Genomic DNA, 22241 nt, shown 5'->3' on the forward strand with positions numbered 1-22241 from the left:
ACCAAGGCCATATTTTCCAGCTACTGATCCTTCCTCTTTGCTCCCAACCTTTGCATTCCAATTACCAGTAATGATCAATACATCTTGATTCCAGTTTGAGTGATTTCAGATTGAAGAAGCTGGCAGAATTCTTCTATTTCATCCTCACTGGCTTTAGTGGTTGGTGCGTAAATTTGAATAATAGTGGTATTAACTGGGCTTCCCTGTAGGAGCATGGATATTAGCCTATCAGACAGCGTTGTACCTCATGACTGATCTGGATATGTTTTTTTTGTTCCAAGGCTGTAAATCTTTATCCCACAGAAGAGCTGGTAGTTTTGAACTTCTGACCTTAAGGTTCACAGTCTGATTCCTAACCGCTATGCTACCAGAGCTCCATATATATATTAAGTCCTGGTGTGGTACTGTGGGTTAATGCACTGGGCTGCAAGGTTCATTTGAACTTAAGTTGGTGATTCAAGCTCACCAGCTGCTCCTCAGAAACCCTATACAGAGTCTCTATGAGTCGGAACTGCATATATATTATGGAGTCCTGGTGTAGTGCTGTAGGATAAGCACTGAGATCCTAATTGCAAGGTTGTGAGTTCAAACTCAAAGGCCACTCATTGGAAATCCTATACAGTAATGCTATGAGTCGGAACTAGCTTGACAGCACTTAACAACAACATATATGATATATATCAATCTATGTATATCATATATATATATATTTAAAATAATTTCATTAACTTTAACTGATACTTAAAATTACATGACGTGATCTGTGATATTAATTATGTGTTTCTATATTTCCTATAAGGCCAGTCAAGTCCCATGGTAAGGTGGTCTGACAATGAAGTACATGGAGGTTTATATGGTGTCTATATGAACCAAGATGGCTTTCCTGAGTGCTCTCTTATACAGGGATTTACCATTTGGACATGCTGGGACTTTGGAATTTATTTTCAGGTAAATGTAATCTATAACGGTGAATTTTCATTTTCTTTTATGATTGTCCTTAGTACTCTATAACCTACAAATTGTATTACAGACCACAGAGAGTGTGAACATCTACAATGTGACCCTAGTTGATAATGGAATGGCTATTTTTTCAATGATTTATATGCCAACAGCTGTATCTCACAAAATTTCCAGGAAAAAAGTTCAAATTCAGGTAAGAAATTAATACAGTCTCACTAAGGAGCAAGAACTCTGAGAGTGTAAAATAACCTCCTTGATTCTACCCTTGACTAGTCCACATCTGCTTTCCTTTGCTCTCACTTCCCTCTTCCTAAAAGCTTTTCATCCCTCTCTCTCCACTCCCCTCCCTTTACCTCGTCTTGCTCATCAGCTGCTCATCTTGCAAAGATTAGTTATATTATTTACTTCCTATATGAAACCTTTCCGGAACCCACTTATGTGGTAGTGGCACTCCTTCCATGGTTGATCCTAGAAGTGTCGAGGTGGCACAAAGGGTTTGTACTTAACTAACTAACCTAAAGTTTGGCAGTTCAAGCCACCCAGCTGTGCTATGGAAGCTGTGCCTGGTGACCTGCTTCTGTGAAGATTTCACTTAAGAAACCCTTGGAGCAATTCTACTGTGTAGCACATAGGTTACCATGAGCCAGAATGGATTCTATGGCACTGGATATGGTTTTGGATGGTTGCTGTTCTTGTTGTTGTTAAGTGCTATCACATCGGTTCCGACTCACAGCAGCCCTGCACAGAGTTTCTGAAGAGCAACTGGTGGGTTTGAACCACCAACTTAGAGTTAGCAGTCCATTGCTTATCCTACAGCATCACACTAGGATTCCATGGACATATTCCTGTCATAGAAACATAAAACATCATTATATATAACCACAAGTCTGCCATCTCATTTCCACATTGGCTGCCATTCCACTATGGGCAGAAAGCAGCTTTGTTTAGTGAATGATCTGTTTCTTGAAACTACTCATTGTTTTTGCTACTGTGGAATGTGGCATTATTTATTATTATGTTTTGTTTTAGAAATAGCTACTATTAAAAAATGTACTGTTTGATTTTTTTAATATAGAGATCGTTAATTGTTGGAAGCAGCCCTGCATTTAATTGCTCCGATGTGCTAACTAATGATGATCCTAATATTGAGTTTACTGCTGCCCACAGGAGTTCTAGACCACCATCAGGTAAACTTTTGGGAAACCTTATTTGGGCCTTCATGTGAATGTACATTCAAATTTCATTATTTTTTTCCTTCTATTAAAGGTGGGAGAAGTGGGATTTGCTGGCCCACCTTTGCTTCAGCTCATAACATGGCACCCCGGAAGCCTCATGCAGGAATGATGAGTTACAATGCCATCAGTGGCCTTTTGGACATTTCAGGCAAGTTTAAATGTAGTCTTTCGCTCAATTATGCTCCATCAAGAGTATGTAGTGTGTAAGTAAGAATGTTTCATGGTTAGTAAAAGCGAATTATTTAAATGAAGTATTATATGAACTGCTCAATAGAACAAAGAAAGAAATCAGATATCCAAGTCCATTTTAAGAATGACTCCCTGGCAAAATTCTTATACTGTCTATCCCCAGGTTACGAATGAGATTAATTCCTAACTGTATCTTTAAGAATTTGTAGGTAAATCAGACAAGCTACTTATAGTTCTTATTTAACCCTAATTTAGTGCAGGGATAGGGAACATCTGGCCTGTGAAATCATTTGGTCCGGCCCTGCCAAGGCAACTGCAGTTCCAACCATCACATTTGTTGTTGGTGTTGTTAGGTGCCGTCTAGTTGGTACCAACTCAGAGCAACCTTATACTCAACAGATGAAACAATGCTAGGCCCTATGCCCACCTCACAATCCTTGCTACTCTTGATGACTGCTGCCAATTTGCCAGTCCATCTCTTTGGGGGTCTTCCTGCTTTTCACTGACCCTCCACTTTACCAAGCATGATGTCCTTCTCAGGGACTAGTCCCTCCTGATAATATGTCTGAAGTATTGGAGACAAAGTCTCACCATCCTGGATTCTAAGAAGCACTCTGGCTGTACTTCTTCCAATACCGATTTGTTTGTTCTTCTGGCAGTCCATGGTACTTTTAATATTCTTCCCTAATATCATAACTTATTACATTAGAGGTGAGTTGGTTAAATGTTTGTCCAAATACAGCAGGCTAATTTTTAAGTTGATAATTTTGTATGTTATAAATGATGTTATAAATATCCAAATTGCCCTTGGCTGGAAAAAAGTTTCTGCACCCTGCTTTAGTGAAAGAAAATGCTCAGAGCCTTTTCAATGATACATACAATATGGGAAGGTGGTCATGATGAAGAGTTTGTTGAGAATAGAGTTGGATCAATCATTTCAAAGTGAGAGAAATTCATATAACATTAAAGGACAAGTAGAACTTTTTCCTAAGTTTGTAAATAAGGTACTGCCTATATACTGAAGTTTGACATTCAGTTTTCATTCTAAAATAGGATTAAAAAGCATTGGCATAATGATTTGTGTTGATTCATCTCTATAACATATAAATTTATAATCTTATAGAACTTGAGTTAATAGGATTTTAGAGATTTGCTGGCTTCCCCCAGGTTGTGGCAGGATTGAAATTAAAAAAAATAAAACAAGCTCTCCTGACTCGAAATCCACTACTCTTTCACTGCACCAGACTGCCTCCTGAAAAATGTAAAATTGTTACATGGAAAGTAATATAAGGAACACACAAGGTATTTTTTCCTTACTTTATCCATTAAATACCTTGTGTCATCCTCAAATTCAGTTTAGAAAATCTTACTTCCATGACAGTTTTAACCAGTAGCAGTTCAATAAATCAGACACTTATGTTTGACATATTCCCAGTAACTTTAAGTCATTGCAATTATCATTTTAATGTTATTTGTCATGATGATACCTATGGAGAACATCATTTAGCAAGCAGTATAGGTTTTAGCTGAATACATATTGCTGTTAACAAAATAATGTCTGAAATGTTATAAATAGTATATATAACCCAAAACTCAAACTCAGTAACCATCAAGTCAATTTCAACTAAAAAAAACTCTATGTAGGGTTCTCTCAGAATGGCTAGTGGATTTGAACTGCTGACCTTGCAGTTGGTTACTCAACTCACAAAGCACTATACTTCCAGGGCTTCTTATAAACAGCATACAGCAGTAAAAATATCCTTACTGGTTGTTGTTGTTGTTAAGTGCCGTCGAGTCATTTCTGACCGATAGCCGCCCTGTATAGGGTTTCTGAGAAGCAGTTAGTGAACTTGAACTGCCAACCTTGCAATTCAAACGGCTTTGCAGTCTGGTGCAACTGGTTAGAGTCCTATAAATTAAGGACTCTAAATTGAAGAAAACATAGCATTTTAAAAGATATTATATAAATGATTACTATCTTGGAGCATTTCAAGATCTATCTTGAAGTACAATGGTGTCTGTGGAAGAATAATATCCTAAGGAGCTCTGGTAGCGTAGTGGTTATGAATCGGGCTACAAATCGTAAGGTCAGCAGTTCGAAACTACCAGCTGTTCCGCAGGAGAAAGATGGGGCTTTCTACTCCCATAAAGATTTACAGCCTCGGAAACCCTGTACAGGGTCGCTATGAGTTGGAACTGACTCCATGCCACACAACAACAACAACAAACAAGGAAAATCAGTTAATACAACTATTATTCAAATGTACACACCAATAATTAAAACCAATGATGACGAAATTGAAGAATTCTGCCAACTTCTTCAGTCTGAAATAAACCAAAACATGCAACCAAGAGACACTGATCATTACTGGAAATTGGAATGCAAAAATCAGAAATAAAAACAAAGGATCTCTAGTTGGAAAATATGGCCTTGATGATAGAAATGATGCTGGCGATAGCATGAATTTTGCAAGATGAATGATTTCTTCCCACCACTCATCTGTCAGTTTGTCGTACTGTGGGGCCACCGGTATTTTTAATGGTGGACAAGTTTCAGATGAGCCTCCAGACTAAGGCAGACTAGGAAGAAGGAAAGGCAGACTATTTCTGAATGTGTAGTCACTGAAAACCTGATGAATAACAGTGGAACACTATCAGATAACACCAGAATATTTAATATTGAAACATGATTTATTAACACCAGAAAATTGTCAGATATAGTGCCAGAAGATGAATCTCTCAGGTTGGAAGGCACTCAAAATACAACTGGGGAAAAGCTGCCTCTTCAAAGTAAAGTTGACTGTGATGACAAGAATGGAGTAACACTTTCAAGACCTTCATTTGCTGATGGGGCACAACTCAAGATGAGGAGAAACAACTGCAAACATCTATTATTAAGAAAGTTGGAAATAGAAATACCATATGATCCAGCAATTCCTCTACTTGGTATATATCCACAAGAAATACAAACCATAATGCGAGTAGATATATGCACACCAATGTTCATAGCAGCACTATTTACAATAGCAAAAAGATGGAGACAGTCTAAGTGTCCATCAATGGAAGAATGGATAAAAAAAACTTTGATAGATACATATAATGGAATATTAATGCTTCCTTGAAGAATAACAAGGAAGCTGCAAGCCACTGCATAACAGGGATGAACCTTGAGGACATTATACTGAGTGAAATTAGTCAGTCACAAAAGGACAAATATTGTATAATACCATTATTGTAAAATGTAAGAAAAAATATCTGTACTAAAGTGAAAAAAAAAAATTCTTTGTTGGTTACTGGTGGGGTTGGAGTGGAAGGGTTTGGGGGGAGTGGAGATAGACAATAGTAGAACACAGGGTAGAGACAGACACATCAGAGTTCTGGTGTTGGGGAGGGCAGTACACAAGAAGTGGGAGGGGGGTGGAAGAACAAGGTATATAGGGGAACACTGAGATAGGTTTGCATGTCCTAAGTGGGACAGAGATAAATAGTGATGTATGCTCAACCTTGGAACAACAGGGCTCTGTGATACAGGGATCAAGGCATAGTTTGAAGAGGGGAAATAATACTAAGATGTTTGACTGTCTTAAGTATATTGAATTCCCTTTCCTACTATTGTAAAATTGAAACTTGAGTTGGATAGAAAGGAATGTCGGGAAAGTCGAGAAACATGATTACAGAAAGCTCATAAGCCCATCTTCAGTTTATAATTGATTGGCATACCTAAAAGGGGATCTAGAACTTGCCCAGTGAAATAGGCCTCTTGCGGAGCCTTCACAGTGTATAGGACCTTAGGTGGAATCCTGAGCCCTATCCAGAACCTTCTGAGGTGTGACATTCCAATTAGAAAGGACAAGCGGACCAGCCTGGAACAGCTGGAGTGAAAGAAGGTACATCTTCAAAGAAAGATCATCAAGAAAACCGCAAAACAAAAATGGCAATATGACTGCTACTACAAGAATAAGTAAAGTGTTCGACGGGAAGCCATCAAGGCAAGCAATCAAGTTCCTTCAGGTCAAACCCTCCTCTAAGATTGAAACTCAAAGGGAACACGTGAGCAGGCATGTAAGCTTGCTGGTGCCCATGTTGGTCTACTGGTGAGTGGAAGAGGGGGAAAGGCAACAATGAAGAAATGGGCTGAGTTCAACCACGTTACACAGACTCCCATGAACATGGAGATGAGAGAAAGAAGAAGGGCTGGTTGGTCCAAATTATGGTGAAACCAGGGGACACCTGAGCCTATGGACAAGGACATAGCCACAGAGGTCTAGATCTGAGAGTGAAGCATCCAGCAGATATGGATAGGGATGGGCAACTTAGACATTGGCTACCTAAAATGAGGGGGAGGTAAAGGCACGAAGTGACTGACTTACAAGATTTCAAGGGGGAGCTTAGTTTAATAGTGTGTGGGGAAAGGAAGAGTCCCCACTGAATAGTTTTCATCTTGTCTAGATGTTGTTGTTGTTGTTGTTAGGTGCCATTGAGTCGGTACCGACTCAGCAACCATATGCACAGCAGAACGAAACACTGCCCGATCATTAAAAGAAATTGCAGTACATTGAGTTCCATAGTGCCAGGCCAGGCAGAGCCAGATGGCACTGGACTGACTCAGTGCCTCGTGGATGGAAAAAAACAAAAACTAAACATGGGCAAAGGAGATCCTAGAAAGCCGAGAGGCAAAATGTCATCCTATGCATTTTTTGTGCAAACCTGATGGGAGGAGCAAAAGAAGAAGCACCTAGATGCTTCAGTCAACTTTTCAGAATTTTCCAAGAAGTGCTCAGAGTGGTGGAAGACCATGTCTGCTAAAGAGAAAGGAAAATGTGAAGACATGGCAAAGGCGAACACAGCCCATTATGAAAGAGAAATGAAAACGTATATCCCACCTAAAGGGGAGACATAAAAGAAGTTTAAGGATCCCAATGAACCCAAGAGGCCTCCTTCAGCCTTCTTCTTGTTTTGTTTGGAGTATCGCCCCCAAATCAAAGGCGAGCATCCTGGCCTATCCATTGGTGATGTTGCAAAGACTCTGGGAGAAATGTGGAATAATACTGCTGCTGATGACAAGCAGCCTTATGAGAAGAAGGCTGCTAAACTGAAGAAGTACAAAAAGGAAATCACTGCCTACTGGGCTAAAGAAAAGCCCGATGTAGCCAAAAAGGGAGTCGTCAAGGCTGAGAAAAGCAAGAAAAAGAAGGAAGAGATGGAAGAAGAAGAAGATGATGATGATTAATAAGTTGGTTTTAGCGCAGTTTGTTGTTGTTGTTGTTGTTGTCTATAAAGCATTTAACCCCTCTGTACACAACTCACTCCTTTTAAAGAAAAAAAAAATTGAAATGTAAGGCTGTGTAAGATTTGTTTTTAAACTGTACAGTGTCTTATTTTGTATAGTTAACACACTACCGAATGTGTCTTTGGCTAGGCCTGTCCTGGTGGGCATTTTTAAAAGCCACTAACCTTGCCTGGTACAGTATGGGGGTTGTAAATTGGCACAGAAATTTAAAGCAGGTTCTTGTTGGTGCACAGCACAAATTAGTTATATATGGGATTGAAGTTTTGTTTGTTTTTTTTTCATCTTCAGTTGTCTGATGCAGTTTACATGAAATAATGGTTCTGTTAACTGAATACCCCACTGTAATTACAAACAAAAAAAGTTGCAGCTGTTTTGTTGACATTCTGAATGCTTCTAAGTAAATACAATTAAAAAAAGAGAGAGAGATGGTGATAAGATTCTTGTGCTTCAATAACGAGTAATTGTTTTCATGACTAATTGTGACTCTTACAATTGTGAAAGTAGAAGTTTTGTAGCAAAATCAGGGAGTGGCTAATCTTACAGTCCAGAAACAAAGGACCCTAGAATCATCAAGGGAGAAGAGCACAAGCTGAATGAGAGACCTTCTCCAGTGAAGCAGCAACACCAGAGATGGGGACATGGAGAGAGGGAGCAGCTGAGGACTCTAGAATCATGGGAAGTGAGGGACCAAGAGATGGCAGCCAGGAGGTAGACTTGCAGAATGTGCCCTTTGGTGGTGTAAATTGTTATATATGCAAAAGGTCATTAAGAAGGTAAGAAAGAAGGAAAAGATAAAAATGGATGCCACAAGCGACTTTGAAACATGCTCTCCAAATGGAAGAAATGAGGAATAGGCCTGAACAAAAAATTTCAAAGGGAAATTTAAGAAGACAAAGTCAAGTATTATAATGAAATATGCAAAGAACTGGAATTAGAAATCCAAAAGACAAGAACACACTCAGCATTTCTCAAGCTGAAGAAAAAATACAAGCCTCATCTTGCAATATTGAAATGGGCAAAATATTGGATGATATAGAAGGAAGATAGAAGGAATATACAGAGTCACTGTAACAAAACGAAATGGAGGATGTTCACACATTTCAAGACATAGTATATGATCAACAGCCAATGGTACTAAAAGAATAAGTCCAAGGTACATTGAAGGCATTGACCAAGAATAAGGCTCTGGGAACTGATGGAATGCAAACTGAAATCTTTCAACAAACTGATGCAGCCCTGGAGGCATTCCTTCATCTAGTCCAAAAAATTTGGGAGACAGATACCTGGCAAACTGATTGGAAGAGATCCATATTTGTGCCCATTCCAAAGAGAGATGACCCAATGGATTTCAGATATCATTGGACAATATTATTTATATCACATGAAAGTAAAATTTTGCTAAAGGTAATTTAAAAAAATGGCTGCAACAGTACATTGACAGGGAACTTCCAGAAGTTCAAGCTGGATTTAGAAGAGGACGTAGAATGAGGGTTATCATTGCTGACATCAGATGGATCTTGGCTGAAAGCAGCAAATACCAGAAAGATGTTTACCTGTGCTTTGACTATGCAAAGGCTTTTGACTATGTTATGTGGATCATGACAAGCTATGGACAACATTGCCAATCATGAGTATTCAGGAATATTTAATTGTGCTCATGAGAAACCTGTACATAGACTAAGAGGCAGTTGTTCAAACCTAACAAGGGGACACTGAATGGTTTAAAATAAGGAAAGATGTGGTGTGTGCCAGGGTTGTATTCTTTTACAATACTCATTCAATCTGTACGCTGAGTAAATAATCCAAGAAGTTGGATTATATGAAGAATTTGTCATCAAGATTAAAGGAAGACTCATTAACAGCCTGCAATATTCATATGACCCAGTCCTACTTGCTGGAAGTGAAGAGGACTTGAAATACTTACTGATGATGATCAAAGACCACAACCTTCACCTTACTGTAAAGAAAACAAAAATCCTCACAACTTGACCAATAAATAACATCATGATAAACAGAAAAGACTTAAATTGTCAAAGACTTCAAGTGTATCTAAAATCAACACATATGGATGCAACAGTCAGTAAATCAAATGACATATTGAATTGGGCAAATCTGCTACAAAAGACCTTTTTAAAGCATTACAGAGCAAAAATATCAGTTCTAAGTCTAAGGTGCTCCTAACACAAACCATGGTATTTTCAATTGCCTTCATATGCGTGTTTTGGGAGTACAGTGGTTCTGTAGGATAAGCACTGGATTGTCAACCACAAGGTTAGCAGTTTGATTTCTGTGGGAGAAAGACAAGATGTTCATCTCCTGCTAAGACTCACAGTCTTAGAACTCAACGGCACTTAACAACAACAAAGAGAAATAGTTCCACTTGATGTCACAGAGAGCTCTGATTTATACATTGCATCTAGTCAATTTCACATTTAGTGGGGAAAGGGATCTGGCCTATTATACTCCTGTGTTAGTCATTGGTTTTCGACAGAGTTTTAAATCGAGTGTCATAGAAGAGTACCCCCAGGTTGACAACACTCTTTCGTATCCAATTTTGTATTCTGTCCTTCTTGACCCAATACCATCCCAGTTCACTCCCAGACATATTTTTCTGAATTTCATCAGTACATTTTAGCTAACTTCTACTACTCCTTTGGTGTATAATTTTTCTCTTTTGGCTTCACAATATTGAAAGAGAGCAAAAGAATGATAATGTTTTAATAATTTGCATAAAAAGTCACCCCCAAATAACAAAGCACCACATGAATAGCTCCAATTACTGTGAATTGTCAATTTGCTTATCTGGGTGGCTCTTCTGCTTGTCTCCCCTAAACTTATTCCTTAGATTGCTGTCAGTTTACAAGACAGCTTAAAGGCTGGTTAATTTAGGATAGCATCACTTCAATGTCTGGTGGTTGGTATTTGTTAATGATTGTCACTGGCCATTGGTTGGGATGATGGGGATGATTAAGGCCCGTATCTACAGAACTAGCCCAAGGTTATTCAACATGCTTGGAGTCATCTAATACCCAAGAGCACCAAATGAGAAAAAGCACTAATATGCAACAACTTTTCAGATATTTGTTGATGACAGTATTACTATTGTCCCATTGACTAAAGCAAATCATATGGCCAAACCTAGTGACAGTGTGGGAGAGGACTATTCAGTGGTGTGGCTAGAGATAGGCAAGAGTCTATGACACATAGTGATAGACTTGCTAATGTAAGTCCAGTAAGAGCTTCATGTGCAAGATAGTACCAGAGAATGTGTTTGATGAAATATGCATGAAATAAGTGATTTTACCATTTTTCTCTAGATTTGACATTTGTTGGATTTAAGAATGTTTGTTCAGGTGAGACTAATGTAATATTCATTACTAACCCTTTAAATGAGGATCTACAACATCCAATCCATGTGAAGAATATACAGTTGGTTGATACAACTGAACCATCAAAAATATTTATACACAGGCCTGATATAAGGTAAAATATATGAAAATTCTTTTTTGTTATTTTACATTTTTGTATTTCTTCTTGCCTTGTCATAAGTCTAGGAAAATTTCTAAATTAAAATAACTGATAATTTCTGTAAATTTTCTAAATTAAAATAACTGCTAATTTCTGTAAAACTTTAATCAGCATTGTGAAAATTAAGACTAGTTAACAATATATATCTGAGTGTTCTTAGTCGAGTTTAAGAAGCTGGGCCTTAATATGCCCATTTAATCACACTTTTTCCCATGCATTGCCAGCAACATTATCTTTAAATATAAAAGCTAGAGATGGGGTCACAAGTGTGTCCTACATGAAGATGCATGGAGGGGATTGTAACCATGGCAATGAAATGATGTACAATAGGATGAATGTAAACTATCACATAATTCACAATAAAACTTTTTTTAAAAAGTGTGTCCTACATTAATATCTCTTTATTAACAGTCATTAAAGGGTAAGAGACACCTCTATCAGCTCCTCCCTTTTCTTTATCCTTTTGCTACAAATTACTTTCAATTATCTTACCACATGCATCCCAATATGTGCTTGGAAATTAAATTTCACTCATTACAATCACTTGTGATTGTGAATATGCAGAAACTTACAACAGTGATTTTTCAGTGAAATATCAGGATAATTCTAGAAGCACATCATTTAGAGTCTAAGTCTTAGAAGAATATAGCCAATAACTATATTTTTGCTAAAAGGCACAGATCAGGAATTTAGATATCTGAAAATATTAGAAGAAAAAACCTTTCTATTAGAGATTTTGTACCATTTTCAGTATAGTGGGGAAGACAAGGACTAATACTATCTAATTAAATAGGTATCTCTTCAGACAAATAGTTATTTCATAAATAGTTTAACTTCATCTGATTTTGTTTCAATGACAGTCCAATACCTACTCATCTAATACTTGTTTAATTACAGTGTTTCCACCTTTTAGAATCCTTTCCACAATTTTGTTATTACTGAATCTTTCAGATTTAATATATAATTTAAATATTTAGGATATGAAGAAATATTTAATTTTCAAATCTAATGTTTTTGGATTCTGCTCTTGAGATGATTACTCCCCCAGATTATATTTATCAGGCAGTGTACCCATCCCCCAAATGCTTGAAATGTTGGCAAATTGCAACCCCTGGTTGCTCCCTTGTTAATGAAGTGCTGTATCTGTTTACATACATAGGCAAAGGTCGACATGAATATGTATTAACCTGCTATCAGTGTTGAGCCTAAGAGCTTGGGATAGGAAGGTGAAGGGACAGAGCTTATATCAAATATATTGTCTTATAGTAAGCATGCAGTACTTGTATAATTTTTTAAAACCCCCCAAAAAATAGAAAGAAGGAAATAATAATGATTTCCTGCCAAACTAGGTATTTTATATGTCCTGTAAAGCAAAGTAACCATTCTCATGATTTATAGGGTAATGTCAGTATAGTGAGAACAAAGCACAAATATGAAATCTCCAACAAAATGTGATTATCAAAATGGAATTCAAATTTTATATCCCATAGGTATAACATGTCCTTTTGAAATGTTAATGAATTCAGAATAATAGACCAAATCAACACAATGGAAAAACAGACTTCATTCCAATGATAATTATATATGCTGCTTGGTCTCCCTTTGTATATTTTCTGAAATGACAGGATTCAATCAACCTTTTTTTGGTTTGATACCCTATTATCAAATATCCACATATATTCAGATTTTTCTCTTTTACCAAGGGAAGAATATTAAATCTAATTATTCACTCATTTTGCCTTTTCTCCACAGTAAAGTGAATCCATCTGATTGTGTAGACATGGTTTGTGATGCCAAAAGGAAGTCTTTTCTGAGAGACTTGGATGGTTCCTTTCTGGGTAATACTGGTTCAGTAATTCCTCAGGCCGAATATGAATGGAATGGAAACAGCCAGCTTGGAATTGGAGATTATAGAATTCCTAAAGTGATGCTCATTTTCCCTAATGGAACTAGAATTCCAGTTACTGAGAAAGCACCTTATAAAGGTTTGCTGGATCTTATTCTGTTATTATTCCTTAATTTTATTAAACAAAGCCTATCTTTTATTTTTAATGATTGATGTACTGAAGCAATAATCTAGATTTCCTACTTACATTCTATACAAAATAATATGTGGATACTTAGGTTAAGAGATTCTTTTTTATTGCTCAAATACATATACACATATGTTTCTAGGGATTATTAGAGATGCAACCTGTAAATACATCCCACAGTGGCAGAGCTATCGGTGTTTGGGGATGGAATACACAATGATGGTTATCGAAAGCCTGGATTCTGACTCAGAAACGCGAAGACTTTCACCAGTGGCCATAGTGAGCAACGGTTACGTTGATCTTATTAATGGTAAGTATTCAGTGAAAATGAACTAGAGTTATTCAAAGCACTCACGTTTTATTAAATCCATGAAGATATCTTTTAAATTTTTTCTACATAAAACTAACAAATATCAGAACTTCCTTTGCTTTTCATTTGTAAAAAAGATCTGTGTGGGGAGATATGACTCTTTAGCAGTCTTCAATACTAGAGAGCCAGGTCAGTTACTCCAGGTTGACCATTGGACGAAGAGAGGCAGTGTAATAAGGGCATGGGGGTGGCATCTGACCTCCTCTGACTTCACAAGGGGGAAGGAGAATCAAATTCATCTGACAAATTCATAGGCTGATTCCTATGAGGTAGAGGTCAGGCATGCTTTGCTCTTCAACCTTCTTTACCAATTCTAATACCAGTTGTCTCTCCATAGCACTCTCTACTGGGTTGACTAATTCATTACAATAGCCACACAGAACTCCCAGACAACATTCCTGATTATGGGTTTTATTAGGGAAGTGAGCAGGGTACAATTCAGTATTAGAAATGCCCAGGACACAGTTCTGGTCAGGAGCACCTCTTTCCAGCCATGTCCACAGGCACATCTCTTTCTGGGCCTTGGCCCCTCAGCCACTTGGCCTCTTGGTCCCTCTCCTGTTCAGGCAAGTGTTATAAAGCTCCTTTTGTGCTGCTGATAAACACCCTAAGGACATTCCATGCTCTAAATGAGCCTTCTGTCTGAAGGTACTCAGCTTTCTCACTCTGTGGGCCAGGAAACCTGCTGCTCTGTCTTGTGCTCTTGGTGCTACTGCCTCTGCTGCTCCACTTTTCCACACAGGGATTTTGGGGTCCAAACAACATGCTCCACAACTGGCTTTTCTTTCTTGATGGTTGAGAGATCCCCTTTCAGCTTCTGAGATAGCTCATTTTAAACACAATGGGATGTCAAAACTGACCAATCCCCACATTAGAGTTTCATACACCCTATGTGCATGGTCCCACATAATTATTGTGATAGCAAAGAGATTGTCCAATTATTTCTGCATTTCGTTGAGCCACCTCTCTTTGTAATGGGCATAAATATGGATCTCTTTCAATCAGACGGCCAGATAGTTGTCTTCCAAATTTCTTGGCAGAGATGAGTGAGTGCCTCTTGTGCTGCTTCACTTTCTTGAGAGATTTCCATTTTTATTCCATCAATTCCTGGTGCCTTGTTCTTTGCCAATTCCTTCAATGCACCTTGGATTTCCTCCTTCAGTATCATTGGCTCTTGATCATATGCTACCTCTTGAAACGGTTGAACATTAACCATTTCCTTTTGGTACAGTGACTCTGTGTATTCCTTCCATCTTTTTTTGATGGTTTCTGCATCATTCAATAATTTGCCCAGAGAATCTTTCAATAATGAAAGTCGAAGCTTGAATTTTTTCTTCAGTTCCCCCAACTTGAGAAATGTGGAGTATGTTCTTCCTTTTTGATTTTCTGATTCCAGACCATTGCACATTTTGTTGTAATATTTGGCTTTATCTTCCCGAGCTGACCTTTGAAATTTTCTGTTCAGCTCTTGTACCTCCTCATTTTCTTCTATTTGCTTTAGCAACTCTAAGCTGGAGAACAAGTTTCAATGTCTCTTCTGACATCCGTTTTGACCTTTTCCTTCTTTCTTGACTTCTTAGTGACTTTGCTTTCTTCATATATGATGTTCTTTGATATCCCATGCAAGTAAAGTTTTACTAAAGGTAATACAGCAATGCCTACAAGCATACATTGACAGAGAACTTTCAGAGGTTCAAGATGGATTCAGAAGAGGCCATGGAACAAAGGATATCATTGCTGATGTCTAATGGATCTTGGCTGAAAGCAGAGAATATCAGAAAGATATTTTTGCCTGTGCTTTATTGGCTATGCAAAGGCTTTCGAATGTGTGAATCATGACAAGCTATGGACAACATTGCGAAGTATGAGTATTCCAGAACACTTAATTGTGCTCATGAGGAATCTGTATCTGGACCAAGAGGCAGTTATTTGAACAGAACATGGGAACACTGAATGGTTTAAAATTAAGAAAGGTGTTCCACAAGGTTGTATTCTTTCACCATACTTATTCAACCTGTATGCTGAGCAAATAATCCAAGAAGCTGGGTTCTATGAAGAAAACCACATCAGCATTGGAGGGAGACTCATTAACAACCTGCGGTATGCAGATGATATAACTTTGCTTGCTAAATGTGAAGAGGACTTAAAATATTTACTGATGAAGATCAAAGAGCACAGCCTTTGGTATGGATTACATCTCAATGTAAAGAAAACAAAAATCCTCACAACTGGACCAATAAACAACATTCTTATCAACAGAGAAAAGATTGAAGTTGTCAAGGACTTCATTCTTCTTGGATCAACTATCAATACTCACGGAAGCAGCAGTCAAGAAGTCAAACGATGTATTGCATTAGGCAAATCTGCTGCACAAGATCTTTTTAAAGTGTTGAAGAGAAAAGATGATGTCAGCTTGAGGACTAAGGTGTGCTTGACCCAAGCCATGATATTTTCAATAACCTCATATGCATGTGAAAGCTGGACAGTGAATAAGAAAGACCATAGAAGAATTAATGCTTTTGAGTTATGGTGTTGAAGGACAATATTGAAATTGTCATGGGCTGCCAAAAGAACCAATAGATCCGTTTTGGAAGAAGTTACAACCAGAGTGCTCCTTGGAGGCCAAGATGGCCAAACGTCATCTGTCATACTTCGGACATATTGTCAGGAGGGAGCAGTTGCTGGAGAAGGATATCATGTTTGGTAAGGTGGAGGATCAGAGAAAAAGAGGAAGACCCCATTGAGATGGATTGGCCAAGTGTCAGCATCGGTGGACTCAAGCATGTCAACAGTAGTTAGGTTGGCCCAGGATCAGGCAGTGTTTCGTTTTGCTGTGCATAAAGTTGCTATGAATAGGTACCGACTTGATGGCACCTAACAACAACAAGAAGAACCCAATTATTGGAGTCCTGGTGTTGCACTGTGGATTAATACACTAGACTGCAAAGCCCTTTGAACTGCAAGGCCATTGGTTCAAATTCATCAGCTGGTCCTCAGAAACCCTATAAAGGGTTGTTATGGGTCGGAATCGACTTGACGGCACTTAACAACAACAACCCAATTATTGGGTGGGAGTTACCAAAACTATGGCTAGAAGAGCTATACCAAGTAATTCACTGTACCACAGGAAAAAGAGGGAGACTTATTCTTGATGTAATCTTCATACCTATAATGATAATATCATAAATGTTTTTAAGAAATCTCTAAAAAGACAATTTGCTTCATTTAAATTCAAAAACTATTAATGTGATATGTGGATTATATGAGAAAGTGTTTTTCTAACCTATTAATTTTCATGAATCATCTAAAGACATCTTGAAAACAATGTGCTTTTCTCATCTCTGATTCCTTTGACTGTCAAGAACAGCTGAGTCTAGGTTTCTTCAATTCTAGCTCCAGATGCAGAGGAAAGGTAATGGTCTCCATAAGAGATCCATATCAATTTAGGAGACCAAAACTTTTTAGTGAGTAAAAGGTACTGAAAACATAGGCCAGGGACTCATTGTATATCCTTGAAATTATAGTAGGGTTTAAAGATTAATCCTTATGCTGAATTGGGGTTTCTAGTGTGCTGAAAGGACTCCTGTGTGATGCTGTAGGATAAGCACTGGATTGCAAACCACAAGGTCAGTGGTTCAAACCCACCAGCTGCTCCTTGGAAACTCTGTATAGGTTTACTATGAGTCAGAATCAACTTGATGGCACTTAACAACAACAACATGTGCAGAAAGGCCACAGACCATGATCAGATAGATTCATGTGCTTTGGTATTATCATGTTGTTGTTAAGTGCCATAAAGTCGATTCTGACTCATAGTTACACCTATATAATGGGTTTCTGAGGCTGCAAATCTTTACAGAAGCAGAAAGCCTCATCTTTGGCCAGCAGCCCAGTATGTACTAAAACATTTTAGAGTTTAACAAAATAAACAATACCCAACAAAAGTATAGATTTTTACAAATTTTTTAACAGGCTGTTGTTGTTGTTGTTAAGTGCCATTGAGCCAGTTCCCACTCATAGAGACCCTGTGTAGGGTTTCTGAGGAGTAACTGGTAGGTTTGAACCGCTGACCTTGTGATTAGTAGTCCAGTGTTTATCATACAGCACTGGACCAGAATTCCTGTTAAAGACAATCGAGTGAATGATTGGAAATCATAGGGTTTGATGGATTTAAAGATCTCTCCACATCTCTCACCCCATCACACAATATGCTTGATTCCTGTGACCTGACATCAACCAATTTAAAATTTTCAGATCTTTCTAAGCAGAGAGATTATAGGAAGAATCTTAGAGCAGTCAGTGAATAAGAGAGCTGATTTCAAATTGTTCTGGTATTTATTATGGAGAAAGACTTCATTGTACTTAATTTTACATTTCCTTCTCTGTCAATCAATACAAGTTTTCCAACTTCAAAGTGACATAAAGTTTGTCTTTCAAATGAGTTTAATTTTTAAAATATGACTGGCTACTTCAAGAAAACTCTTAAGTAAGTGATAGTAGCATGGTAAACATCATGGGGGTGTTAGAAGAATCACTGAAGCTTGGCATGTACTGTACCAGATGGTGGTTAAAAATCCCCAAGATAAAAAGTTATTAAATACCATTAATGTTTCAGTTTAAATCTCAATACTCAATTTTATTTCTTTTGAAAATATGACTTTTGTCACTAAAATTTCATTTTATACAAATTTCATTTTTTATGTTTGTTTTCAAAACCCACAAAGAAGGTCTATTTTTAAAGTCCAATTTGTATTATGCATGCTAAGGCAAAGGTTATGCTTTACTTGGGCTTTAGAAGTATATATTGATTTAAAATTCAATTGACGTATCAGTCATAAATACTGATAATATTTCCAAGTAAGTCAGGAAACTCAGCAAAGATAATGAATAGATACATCAATAAAATTCACCATTCTATATTCTATTCAATGTTTCATATATGTATAATCCAAACCACTTTAAAAATGAAGTGAAAGAGAAAAATATTCTATGAAAGTCATATCAGATCTGTTTTGGAAATATCTGTATTTAAATAGAAATGTTCACTATCTCCTGATTTTCTAGAGGGCTTAATAGAGTGTTATTTTCAGGATACTTCATTTTGTTAATGATGCTGACCTTCAAATATAAGTTATTGGGATCACTATGTATATACTACATACAATAGAAATCTTTAGGAAAAATTTATTTAATGAGGATGATTATAGAGAATCACACTTAGATGTTTGTTGAATATATAATTTAATGAACAAATGACATAGCAAAAGAAAGAACCAATGGATCAATGGTTTAAAAATACAAATGTTCATGATTTCCATGAAGAAGTCCCATTTTGGACATATTAATTTTGAACTTGCAAGTTTAGGGTGAAACAGAAGAAAATTAAAACAACTCCATGAGAGCCAAAATATGACCTTGAATATATCCCAGCTGAATTTAGAGACCATCTCAAGAACCAATTTGATGCATTAGACACTAATGGCTGAAGACAAGAAAGATTATAGGATAACATTAAGAACATAATACAGGAAGAAAGTAAAAGATCATTAAGAAGACAAGACAGAAAAAAAAAAAAAAAAGACCAAAATGAGTGTCAGAAGAGTCTCTGAATCTTGTTTTTTAATGTAGAGATGGTAAAGTGAATAAAAGAAATGAGGAAGTAAAAGAGCTAAACAGAAAATTTCCAAGGGTATCCTGAGAAGATAAAGTCAAGTATTAAAATGAAATGTACAAAGACCTGGAGTTAGAAAACCAAAAGGGAAGAACACACTCAACATTTCTCAAACTGTAAGAACTAAAGAAAAACTTCAAGGCTTGACTTGCCATATTGAAGGACACCACGTGCAAAATATTGAATGATGAAGAAAGTATCAAAAGAAGATGGAAGAAATACATAGTCACTGTACCAAAAAGAAATGGTCAATGTTCAACCATTTCAAAAGTTAACATATGATCAAGAACTGATGGTACTAAAGAAAGAAGTCTAAGGTGCACTGAGACATTGGTGAAAAATAAGACTCCAGGATTGCTGGAATAAAAATTTAAATCTTTCAACACACTGATGCAGCGATGGAGGCACTCATTCATTTTTGCCAGAAAATTTGGAAGACCACTACCTGATCAGCTGATTGATTGGATGACATCCTTATTTCTGTCCATTCCAAAGACAGGTGACCCAATGGAATGCAGAAATCATCAAATAATATCATAAATACCACATGCAAGTAATATTCTGCTGAAGATAATTCAAAAACTGCTACAACAGTGCATTAACAGGGAACTGCAGGAAGTTCAAACTGGATTCAGAAGACGACTTGGAACTAATGATATCATCGCTAACGTCAGATGGGGATGTTGGAGGAAAGCAGAGAATAGCAGCTAGATGTTTACTTTGTTGACTGTGCAAAGGCCTTCAAATATGTGGATCATGACAAACTATGGATAACATGATGAAGATTGGGAATTCCAAAACACTTAATTGTGTTCATGAGGAACCTGTATCTAGACTAGAGGCAATCATCCAAACAGAACAAGGGGACAGACACTGAGTGGTTTAAAATCAGGAAAGGTATGCAACAGGGTTGTATCCTTTCAGCACACTTATTCAGTCTGTATGCTGAGCAAATAATCCAAGAAGCTAAATTATATGAAGAAAAATGTGGCATCAGGATTGGAGAAAGCCTCAATAACACCCTGCAGGTAATGCTTTCTTGCTTGTTGGAAGCTAAGAGGACTTGAAATACTGATGAAGATCGAAGCCTTAATTATGTGTTGCACTTTAGTGGAAAGAAAACAAAAAATCCTCACAAATGAACCAATGAAAAATGATGTTTTAAAATCTTTTGGAGAAAAGGTTTAAATTGAGTAAGATTTCATTTTGCTTGGATCCACAATTAACACTCATAGAAGCAGAAGACATGAAATCAAACAATACATTGCATTAGGCAAATCTGCTGCAAAACAACACTCTAAAGTGTTAATGAGCAAAGATATCAGTTTGAAGATTAAGGTGTGTTTTGCCTAATCCATGGTATTTTCAGTTGCCTCACTGGACTGTGAACCACAAGGTCTGTGGTTCAAGTCCACCAGGTGTTCTTCTGGAGAAAGATGGAGCTATCTGCTCCTGCAAATTTTAAAGCCTCAGAAACTTTATTCGGGGCTGCTATGAATCAAAAGTGCTACATGGCACTTAACAACAAGATATGCATGTGAAAGTTGGACAGTGAATAGGGACAAATGAAGAAGCATCAATGTATTTGAATTATGATGTTGGAGAAGAATATTAAAATACCATGGGCTGCCAAAAGAACAAGTAAATCTTCGCTGGAAAAAGTACAACCAGAATGCTCCTCAGAAGCCAGTATGACAAGACTTTGTCTCTCATACTTTAAACATGTTATCAGCAGGGGCCCATCGCTGGAGAAGAGTATCATGCTTGGTAAAGTGGAGGGTCAGCGAAATAGAGGAAGACCTCCCCCCGCCCCCATCAAGAGGAATTGATACGGTGGCAGCACCAAAGATGATGCCGGACTCAGCAGTGGTTTGCTCTGTTATGCATGGGGTCACTATGGGTCAGAACTGACTCAACAGCACCTAACAATGACAACAGTAATCCTGTAACAGTGCATTTCTCAGAAAAGAGCCTAGAAAGTTGATCCCCCTGCCCAGTTCACAGTTGATAGATAGGAGAAAATATCAACCATTTTTGTTTTTGTTTTCCTCACCTTAGGTTTTGGGCTTAAATAGCAGCATGGGAAAAAATTATTATTAAAGTAGATATACATATATACTTACTAGCTCCCTCAGTGACCTTCATTATAAATCCTCATTAGTGCATAATTTGAATCTCTTACATTGGGCTGTGAAACTAAAGGTAACAGGGAGGAGTTACTTCCCTGCATTTCTTTGTACGCCAGTGTTTGAGAAATAGCTTGGGTGTGGATTGACAAATAATGAGTGTAAATGCTGACCTTGACTAGTGTAACTTATTTTTCATACTATTACCCTTGAAATGTTGCACCGATAATATTCACAATACAGGAGTATGAAATTTGATTCTGTGTGAATTTATTAGGGCCACAAGATCATGGCTGGTGTGCCGGATATACGTGCCAGAGAAGACTGTCCCTGTTTCATAGCGTTGTAGCGTTGAACAAATCTTACGAAGTTTATTTCACTGGCACCAGTCCTCAGAATCTTCGACTGATGTTACTTAATGTTGACCATCAGAAGGTAAGGCAAGATAGAAATAATTTCTAAGAGTTACTGGTGTTGATTGTTTACATAAAATTCACTTTGCTAAGGAGTGTACTGTGCCCCTGTCCTCTAGAATACTGTCAACATAAGAGTTCATTTCCAAGGACCATCATTCCAAGGATACTAGTGAAAACTCTGACTGGTGCAGGTTCTATGAACCTGAACACATTTATGAGTACCAAACCTTTCTCACATACGGTTGATTTTGCTGCTCCATATATGAGGCCGAACTGTGAGACCTATGATTTACTTAATTAGCACCCATACCCAAATTTTGACATAGTGTTCATCCAAAACTTTTGTTGTTGTTGTTAAGTGCTTTCAAGTAGGTTCCAAATCATCGTGACCCTGTATAGGGCTTCCAAGTTGGTGGATTTGAA

The 22241-nt window shown here is 37.5% G+C and overlaps 1 protein-coding gene and 1 pseudogene across 1 annotated transcript in view; both read left to right on the plus strand.

Moving 5' to 3' along the window:
- The window catches only part of PKHD1L1 (polycystic kidney and hepatic disease 1 (autosomal recessive)-like 1), a 214294-nt gene that overhangs the window by 171753 nt on the left and 20300 nt on the right, over positions 1–22241 (plus strand). Inside the window, exons 64-71 of the mRNA XM_006830825.1 lie at positions 800–948; positions 1031–1153; positions 2036–2147; positions 2227–2355; positions 10992–11157; positions 12955–13187; positions 13378–13545; positions 21680–21837. Of these exons, the coding sequence (XP_006830888.1) occupies positions 800–948; positions 1031–1153; positions 2036–2147; positions 2227–2355; positions 10992–11157; positions 12955–13187; positions 13378–13545; positions 21680–21837 (1238 nt within the window). The remainder of the gene's footprint in view (positions 1–799; positions 949–1030; positions 1154–2035; positions 2148–2226; positions 2356–10991; positions 11158–12954; positions 13188–13377; positions 13546–21679; positions 21838–22241) is intronic.
- LOC102828685 lies at positions 7024–7614 on the plus strand (annotated as a pseudogene).

This window comes from Chrysochloris asiatica, unplaced genomic scaffold, assembly GCF_000296735.1.
Source record: "Chrysochloris asiatica unplaced genomic scaffold, ChrAsi1.0 scaffold00001, whole genome shotgun sequence".
Classification (NCBI taxonomy): domain Eukaryota; kingdom Metazoa; phylum Chordata; class Mammalia; order Afrosoricida; family Chrysochloridae; genus Chrysochloris; species Chrysochloris asiatica.